General features: G+C 45.2%; 1 protein-coding gene across 1 annotated transcript in view; it reads left to right on the top strand.

Moving 5' to 3' along the window:
* LOC311322413 (uncharacterized protein) overlaps positions 1-10,000 on the top strand; it is a gene marked incomplete at both ends in the record, with an annotated part of 48,121 nt that overhangs the window by 54 nt on the left and 38,067 nt on the right. The window contains 7 exons of the mRNA XM_084454478.1: positions 1-21; positions 3,812-3,895; positions 4,135-4,302; positions 4,623-4,790; positions 5,021-5,263; positions 7,977-8,207; positions 9,887-10,000. The exon at positions 1-21 is cut by the window's left edge and continues 54 nt beyond it; the exon at positions 9,887-10,000 is cut by the window's right edge and continues 117 nt beyond it. Of these exons, the coding sequence (XP_084310604.1) occupies positions 1-21; positions 3,812-3,895; positions 4,135-4,302; positions 4,623-4,790; positions 5,021-5,263; positions 7,977-8,207; positions 9,887-10,000 (1,029 nt within the window). The remainder of the gene's footprint in view (positions 22-3,811; positions 3,896-4,134; positions 4,303-4,622; positions 4,791-5,020; positions 5,264-7,976; positions 8,208-9,886) is intronic.

Consider the following 10,000-nt stretch of genomic DNA (forward strand, 5'->3'; position numbering starts at 1 on the left):
GGTTACAGCATCGCTTTCCTGGTCTGGGCTACTAGGCTTTGGTCTCGTGAGATTGATTTGGTCGTTGAGAATTAGCTGAATTCTTCATTAGAATGAATGTTTATAACGGCGACTGGCGAGTGTTGACACAGTGGTGTGGTGTTTGGCGATAGCCGCAGGTGTTGACTGAACAGAACGGTGCCGTGCGGATGAGGTGTTGAGGTGCATTACGCTCTCCTGTTTGAAACAGCGTCTCTGCTTTCTACTGCTCCGCTGGTGCAGTACCACCATAGACGCCCCACCACCGTAGACGCCCCACCACCATAGACGCGCCACCACCATAGACGCACCACCACTATAGACGCCCCACCACCCCAGACGCCCCACCACCATAGACGCCCCACCACCATAGACGCCCCACCACCATAGACGCCCCACCACCATAGACGCCCCACCTTTAGCCAGACTGTCTTGTCTGTGTGTAACAGCCTACCCCCAACAATTAGGGAATGCCCCACCTATAGCACTTTCAAAAGACAGTCTCAAACCAGACCTGTACACATCATTAGTTTAGTAAAGTATAGAGTATGTAGCCTATGGTATAGCTTAGTATAGTCAGTATAGTATAGTGTATAGTATGGTATAGCTTAGTATAGTTAGTATAGTATAGTGTATAGTATGGTATAGCTTAGTATAGTTAGTATAGTATAGTTAGTATAGTATAGTGTATAGTATGGTATAGCTTAGTATAGTTAGTATAGTATAGTGTATAGTATGGTATAGCTTAGTATAGTTAGTAAAGTATAGTGTATAGTATGGTATAGCTTAGTATAGTTAGTATAGTATAGTGTATAGTATGGTATAGCTTAGTATAGTTAGTATGGTGTATAGTATATATAGTATAGTAAAACGAATAGCGTGTATGGCAGGGCCTATAGCAGAGGAGCCTTAGCTATTGTACTAGGATTTTGAACATGGTACTATGTATACTGTATGTATATTGTATTCTGCTGTGTACCATTCTACTATGAATGTTTTCTCTGATGTTTTTATACCTGCCATGTCCTAACCTTTTTCCACTAGGAACAGCCTTTAATTCCTGGCAGGGGACTGCCTTTGGAAATTAGCCTCTGGCTATAATTGGTTGGGTGCATTTACATTCTATGTGCATTTTATGTTCCATGAATGTTCATCAATGTGCTTGTCCCTCTTAACAAATAAAATAAATGAATTAATGAAAAATGGTGCTGAGACAGAATGCAAGCGTTGCGCAAAAGCTCCTTACCCCTCTCCACTCTCTCTCTAGCACACCTCCCTCAGTGTGTCTCTCTCTCTCTCTCTCTCTCTCTCCTTACCCCTCTCCACTCTCCCTCTAGCACACCTCCCTCAGTGTCTCTCTCTCTCTCTCTCCTTACCCCTCTCCACTCTCCCTCTAGTATACCTCCCTCAGTGTCTCTCTCTCTCTCTCTCTCTCTCTCTCTCTCTGGCAGGCCGTATGGAGCTTGCCATCCTTCCATTACTCCATCTTTTGTGTCAGCATCTTGAGGCCCCGAGACTCCTGCCAGACTTATTCATAGATTTCTCCTCTGCATTCAACACGCTCCAGCCACACCGACTAGCAGAGGAACTGCTCTGTGGTTTTAAACTTGATTCCAGTATAATTGGCTGGATTGTGATAGGCTCCTCCTGACCTTCTGACTGATAGGTCTCAGCGTGTAAGAGTCAGTGGAACACTGTCCAATCAGCTCCACTCATCCCCTGGTCCTCGGGCTGCTGTCTTTCCCCCCTCCTGTACATTATCTACACTAATGATGGCCGCAGCAGCTGCACAACTGCATCATAATATTTGCTGACGACTAGTGATTGTTAGGCTTCTTGTGGGAGGAGCAGAATCATGCGCCAGTGGTTGATGACTGTGTCATGGTGTGATGAGTCCTTCCAGCAGTTAAAGAGACCAACCAAAGAGATGACAGGAAGTCATCACCCAGCCCCAATTCAACCATTAGCAAAGGTGATGTCATCCATCTTGTAGACAATTACAAATATTTGCGTGTGGCTCTTGATAACAAACTGTGATTTGAACCTCATGTGGATGCCATCTCAAAAAAAGTGCAACAGTGTATGTTCTTTTTGAGACAAATTAATTATTTTAATGTATGCATAAAAATGATGAGACTTTTTATAGAAGCGTCATTGAATGTGTTCTAACATTCTGTAGCCTGGTATGGTCATGTGAATCTGTCCTTGGGAGCCTCGTTAATGTGGCAAGCAGCATCTCTGGGCTGAGTCAGGCCCTCCCACATCTATAACATCTATAACATCTCTGGGCTGAGTCAGGCCCGGCCCTCCCACATCTATAACATCTATAACATCTATAACATCTATAACATCTCTGGGCTGAGTCAGGCCCGGCCCTCCCACATCTATAACATCTATAACATCTATAACATCTCTGGGCTGAGTCAGGCCCAGCCCTCCCACATCTATAACATCTATAACATCTATAACATCTCTGGACTGAGTCAGGCCCAGCCCTCCCACATCTATAACATCTATAACATCTCTGGGCTGAGTCAGGCCCTCCCACATCTATAACATCTATAACATCTATAACATCTATAACATCTCTGGGCTGAGTCAGGCCCTCCCACATCTATAACATCTATAACATCTATAACATCTCTGGGCTGAGTCAGGCCCTCCCACATCTATAACATCTATAACATCTATAACATCTCTGGGCTGAGTCAGGCCCTCCCACATCTATAACATCTATAACATCTCTGGGCTGAGTCAGGCCCTCCCACATCTATAACATCTATAACATCTATAACATCTCTGGGCTGAGTCAGGCCCTCCCACATCTATAACATCTATAACATCTATAACATCTCTGGGCTGAGTCAGGCCCTCCCACATCTATAACATCTATAACATCTCTGGGCTGAGTCTTGTTTTTTTGTCAGCTCGTGTGTGTGTGTGTGTGTGTGTGTGTGTGTGTGTGAGACAGAGAGAGAGAGAGACCCGCCTCTTCGTCAGTGTGAGCCTGGTTCCTCCTGAGTGGGGGTGAAAGGTCAAGAGCGTCTTAACTCCATCCATCGCCCAGACAGTTACAAACGAGCTTCCCTCTGCCCATCACACCGGAGAGGGAGAGAGAGAGAGAGACGGATTGGGGGAGAGAAAGAAAGAGAGCAGGGGATGGAGAGAGAGAGAGAGAGAGAGGAGAGAGAGTGACACAGATTGAGACAGACAGAGAGCTTATATATATATATATATATATATATAGAGAGAGAGAGAGAGAGAGAGAGAGAGAGAGAGAGAGATTCTTCATGTTGGGGTGTTCATGAGATGGTGTGTGAGAGTCCAGGTGTCCGGGGGGGTTCTGTTTCAGTGTGTAAGCAGACCCCCTTCATCCGGCTCATCCTGATTCAAACTTATATCTCATTTAAAAAGCCCCCACTCACTCTCGCTGAGTCCCGCTGCTGAAGATGGAACATGCTATTGAAAGCTGAGAACACACACACACACGCGTGTTCACATACAGTACACGCTTATAAAGAGGGTGATTAGGGAAGGTCGCCATAGTGACAGACAAACACAAACAGCAGCCAGACACACACACAGACACACACACACAGACACAGACACACAATCAGGAGAGGAAGGCTAAACAAACACTTAAAGGAGTAGTAAAGGGAAAATGCATGTTAAGCCCTGTTTTAAGGTTACTTATGATCATATACAATGGTTCAGATCAAAACATTGACGAACATTGACACTGGGGCCGAGTTGTTTGTTTTGTAAACGCGTGTGGCCCCGCACCCTCCTGCAGATACACAAGAGGGAGGCCAAGCTGTCTGCCGCCCTGAAGGAGATGTCAGAGTACAGAAAGCAGCTCTCCAGCTGTCAGGAAGACGTAAGGATTTTCACGTTTGTCATGTTCTTTTCGCTCATATTCAATTAACGACTGCTTTTTTCTTTCACCGTGTTTCCAGAAATCCAATGTTTAGTCACAATTTATATGATAATGATAATTTGTCATATTTGATATTCATACCATTATATGGCAAGATTTAGAAAGGCCTTTTGTTACATTAGTATGTGTGTGTGTGTGTGTGTGGAGGGTCTTCATCTGTGATTACCACGTATTTCCAGTTGCTCAGTCGCCAGTGTGTCGTGGAGCGACTGCAGGAGGAGACGGCTCACATCAGATCCAAGATGGAGGAGCGGTCTGGGGAATGTTGCGCGCTGCGTCGGGACAGAGAGAGACTGGAGAACGACCTCGCTCTGACCAACGAGAAACACCGCACCGCTCAGCAAGAGGTCGGTGTGTTCACTGCTTACCTGTGTGCGTTTGTGCATGCTTGCGTGTGTGTGCGGTCATGATGGTTTTCCCTAGTTGTAATGTAATATGTGCGTGCGTGCGTGTGTGTATGTGTGTGTGTTGGGGTGGGGTTGCTTTTGTCTTTAGGTGAGCAGTAGAGATCAGCTGATTATTCAGCTCCAGACAGAACTGAGGACAGCCGAAGAGAAGCATCATGGAGTCCTGGAAGAGGTTTGTGTGTGTGTGTGTCTGTACAGTATGTTGTGTGTCTGTGTGTGTGTGTGTGTGTTTTGGACAGTGTGATATCTCTGTCCATCAGTTAACTCTGCTGGAGGCTGAGGTGAGCCGTCTGAACTGCAAGGTCAAAGTTCACCAGGAGGAGGCGTGTCGTCTCTGGGAGAAGGTCCGAGAGGGGGCGGGGCTACGAGACCAGGAGGACAGGGAACGACTACAGCTTCAGAATCAACTGGGCGCCAGTCAGCAACAGGTCACACACACACACTCACACACACACACACACAGCCAGCAACAGGTCACACACACGCACACACACACACACACACACACACACACACACACACACACACAGCCAGCAACAGGTCACGCACACACACACACACACACACACACACACACACACACACACACACACAGCCAGCAACAGGTCACACACACACACACACACAAACTCATTAATCTAGTCCATTTTCTCTCCAGGTGAAATCTCAGGCTGAGTCTATTGATCAGTTGAACTCTGACCTAGAGGCAGTTAAGCAGGCTCACAGGACTGACCAGGAACGCTGGGCCCAGAGGAACTTCCTGCTCCACAGCCAATTAGAGCAGGCCGGCTGCGAGCTTAGCCAATCCCAGGCCGGGGTCAGAGAGCAGGGGCTAGAGGTCAAGGGACTCAGGGAGAGGCTGAACCAGGCTGAGGCTGGACTGCAAGAGGCCATGGAAAAGGTGAGGAGGAATGTGCATGTGTGTGTGTGTGTGTGTGTGTGTGTGTGTGCGTGTATTCCTGCGTGCGTGCATGCATGTGTGTGTGCGTGCATGCAAGTGTGCGTCTTGCATTTTGCACACTTCATAGCAAATCAATTAAAATCACTAACAACATAAAAAAAAGTGTATTTAGACCATGGAATGAACCATAAGGTCTGATTCATAGTCGACGTAAACAACGCAAGCTACGTTGTGAACGCAAGCTCCAACATGACTCGAGAGCTTGTGTTTTGTTTTGTGGAAACACAAGGAATTGCACTATTGCTTGCGTCAAGTGACAAATTTCGTCATGACACATGCAAGGACGCAACGAGATCTTGCGTGGCCTTGCGAAGCTTGCGCTTGTGTAGTTTGCGTCGACTATGAATCCGGCCTAAGACACAAGGAACAGACAGGAATAATGACCCAGTGTGTCTGCATCACTCTCTCTCTCATGCATCCCGGGCGTCATGTTGAATCCAACGCTCTGCTTAACCGAGGAGCTGTGGCCAAGCACGCCATTAGAGGCCATGAAGGCCGCTTGGGCGCTCAAGCTCAATCAGATGTTTTTCCATCATATCTAATGAGACCAATGAGTTTGTCTCGTCTTGCGTTCCTGATCATGGTCACAAGAACCCTGTGGTTCTCCTGTTAGGTCTCCTCAGATGTGTACTAGATATCTAGGGAACAGAGGCGCTAACTAAGATGTGTACTAGATATCTAGGGAACAGAGGCGCTAACTCAGTGAAAAACATTTGAACTTTAATGTGGTAAGTAATTAAGTAAGTAAGTAAATGTTGTTTATAAAAGCAGCTTTCGAAACCAAGGTTACAAAGCATTGTACAATGGTAATGTCATTAGCTGTTTGAGTTAGGGTGGGGATGATGGTGTGTGTGTGTTTGTGTGATGTTACTCTGGCTACGTGGTGTCTTTGATCTGATGTGTGTGTGTGTGTGTGTGTGTGTGTGTGTGTGTGTGTGATTGTGTTTGACTTGCACACTGTTTGCTTGCGCTAGGTACGACACGTGCCTTCACAGTGGATTAGGATGTAAACCTAACCTTAACCCTAACCCTATTAGGAATACAGAGAGGAGATGAGTTCACAAAATGTTCACACACACACACACACACACGCAAAGATCTCCCTTTTTGAGGACACTGCTGAGTGATAAGCAGCCATGGATGACAGAGCCACTACACTCCACATCTCTCTCTCTCTCTCTCTCTCTCTCTCTCTCTCTCAACCTTAGAGGTGTACAGGGAGTGTGGACAGACAGACAGACAGACAGGCAGGCAGCCCGTAGTTAGTGTTAATCCCTAGTTAACGCAGATGAGCAGTGAACCAGTGACTCCCGGCTGGTCTGCTGTCATTAACACAGGAGGTTCAACCTGAACGCTGATCCAGCTTAGTGCAGGATCAACATGAATAAACACTGGCTGAGCGTTAGTCTAGACTTAACTCTCCAGCCCAAAGGTGAGCTGGATCTTAGTGTAACACCAGGATTAGTTTGACTTCACCGCCCGTCTTCTGCTACTAGGGAATATCAAAGCGTTTTTAATCGTTTTCAGGTCTTTGAGTCCTCCTGTCTGGTCCCATGGAGGCCAGCGAATCAGAAGGAGCTTCTCTCTGCCCCTGTCTCATCTGCCCCTGTCTCATCTGCCCCAGACAGGAGCTTCTCTCTGCCCCTGTCTCATCTGCCTCACACTGGGGCTTCTCCTGTCAGGGTTAGCCTGGTTCACAGCACGGTCAACTGTCAAATGTTTTAAGCTCACCATATAAAGCTAACAGCCATACAGTAAGTTAGTCCTCATTAGGGATGAGACGGTATACCGTAAAACCGTGAACCACGGTATAAAATGTCCACGGTATTAGAACCGTGACATTCCCTGTGTTTACGGTATTATGTTTACGGTATTACACAATAATGCGCTGCTGAAACTTCACATTTCAAGTTGCTTGCAACAGTTAATTTTGTAATTTAATATAAGCTTGCTATTAATAAACTGAGCTTAATTACAATAGTGTGTATTTTCCATCATGTGTTGCACTGTAGGGCTCTAGAACTCAGCCTATTCAAAAGCCTGTGTGTAGAGCCGACCGTGAAATACTGTAAACCGTACAGTGTAACTAGATACCGTACCGTACCATAATGCAAAAATCCATACCGTCTCATCCCTAGTCCTCATCAGATCTGGGAACTAGACATTGTGTGGGCCTGTGTGGTTGCAGTGTGTATGTTTGAGGTACATTTCCTGGTACGAAATTTAGTCCAGTTTGTTAATCTCCTTCTTTGCAATGTCGGGCTTACTTTGCTTTTCACAAAAGCCACTTCACGTCATTTCACCTCCTTCCCTAGTAAGTCCAGGCCGACGGTTATTATGAGAGGACATCATGTGGTCATGTAACAGAAGGCCCCGCCCTCATGTGGTCATGTAACAGAAGGCCCCGCCCTCATGTGGTCATGTAACAGAAGGCCCCGCCCTCATGTGGTCATGTAACAGAAGGCCCCGCCCTCATGTGGTCATGTAACAGAAGGCCCTGCCCTCATGTGGTCATGTAACAGAAGGCCCTGCACGGTCCCTCATGTGGCCGTGTAACAGAAGGCCCCGCCCTCATGTGGTCGTGTAACAGAAGGCCCCGCCCTCATGTGGTCATGTAACAGAAGGCCCCGCCCTCCTCTTCGTGTGGTCGCAGGTTGAAGTGTCAGAAGGGTCGCTAAGGAAACGGGAGGTGGAGATCGACCTGCTGCACCAGCAGCTGACGTGCGCCGGGGAGGACCTGAAGGAGAGCAGCTACAGGGCCCGGGGCCAGGAAGAGACGGCGGCCATCTTTAAACAGAAGTACTCCGTGGCCATGGAGAAGGTGCAGCAGCTTCAGAGGCGGATTGAGAGTCTGGGGGAAGAGCTCAGATACGCACAGCAGCAGGTACAGTTGCTCCGGCTTGGTTAACACTTCAAACCACTGTTTATAGGTTTACACTTCAAACCACTGTTTATAGGTTCAAACCACTGTTTATAGGTTTACACTTCAAACCACTGTTTATAGGTTCAAACCACTGTTTATAGGTTTACACTTCAAACCACTGTTTATAGGTTTACACTTCAAACCACTGTTTATAGATTTACACTTCAAACCACTGTTTATAGGTTTACACTTCAAACCACTGTTTATAGGTTCAAACCACTGTTTATAGGTTTACACTTCAAACCACTGTTTATAGGTTCAAACCACTGTTTATAGGTTTACACATCAAACCACTGTTTATAGGTTTACACTTCAAACCACTGTTTATAGGTTTACACTTCAAACCACTGTTTATAGATTTACACTTCAAACCACTGTTTATAGGTTTACACTTCAAACCACTGTCTATAGGTTCAAACCACTGTTTATAGGTTTACACTTCAAACCACTGTTTATAGGTTTACACTTCAAACCACTGTTTATAGGTTCAAACCACTGTTTATACTGTAGGTTTACACTTCAAACCACTGTTTATAGGTTCAAACCACTGTTTATAGGTTTACACTTCAAACCACTGTTTATAGGTTCAAACCACTGTTTATACTGTAGGTTTACACTTCAAACCACTGTTTATAGGTTCAAACCACTGTTTATAGGTTTACACTTCAAACCACTGTTTATAGGTTTACACTTCAAACCACTGTTTATAGGTTCAAACCACTGTTTATAGGTTTACACTTCAAACCACTGTTTATACTGTAGGTTTACACTTCAAACCACTGTTTATAGGTTTACACTTCAAATCACTGTTTATAGGTTCAAACCACTGTTTATAGGTTTACACATCAAACCACTGTTTATAGGTTTACACTTCAAACCACTGTTTATAGGTTCAAACCACTGTTTATAGGTTTACACATCAAACCACTGTTTATCGGTTTACACTTCAAACCACTGTTTATAGGTTTACACTTCAAATCACTGTTTATAGGTTCAAACCACTGTTTATAGGTTTACACATCAAACCACTGTTTATAGGTTTACACTTCAAACCACTGTTTATAGGTTCAAACCACTGTTTATAGGTTTACACTTCAAACCACTGTTTATAGGTTCAAACCACTGTTTATAGGTTTACACTTCAAACCACTGTTTATAGGTTTACACTTCAAACCACTGTTTATAGGTCGCTCACTATGATGCACCTTATCCTGCCACGTTAGCCACACATATACAGGTGCATCGCAGAAAATTAGAATATTGTGGAAAGTTCATTATTGTCCGTGATTTAATTCAAAAAGTGAAACTTTCATATGTTATAGATTCATTACACGTGTAGTGAAATATTTCAAGACTGATTGCCTCCATGCCACGCTCCACGTTGATGCAGTAATTTGTGCAAAAGGAGCCCCACCAAGTATTGAGTGTATAAATGAACAAACTAAACATACCATACAATCATAAAGATTAAACAAAAGCTTGAAATATTTCACTTTGTCTAAAATGGATCTAGAATACACAAAAGTTTCACTGTTTGAATTAATTAAGGAAAATAATGGACTTTTTCACAATATTCAAATTTTCTGAGATGCACCTGTATTTTGAAATGTTTTTCTTTCCACCTCGTCTCTGATTGGTAGCTGAGTGAGGCCAAAGCAGAAGTAGGCGGGGCTAAGGCCGAGCTAGCAGAGCTGGAGGGGCGGTACCAGGAGAAGCTCGGCCAGTGGGAGAGCTCCGAGGAAGCCCTGGACCAA

The sequence above is a fragment of the Borostomias antarcticus genome (assembly GCF_949987555.1).
Source record: "Borostomias antarcticus genome assembly, chromosome: 2".
NCBI classification, from domain to species: domain Eukaryota; kingdom Metazoa; phylum Chordata; class Actinopteri; order Stomiiformes; family Stomiidae; genus Borostomias; species Borostomias antarcticus.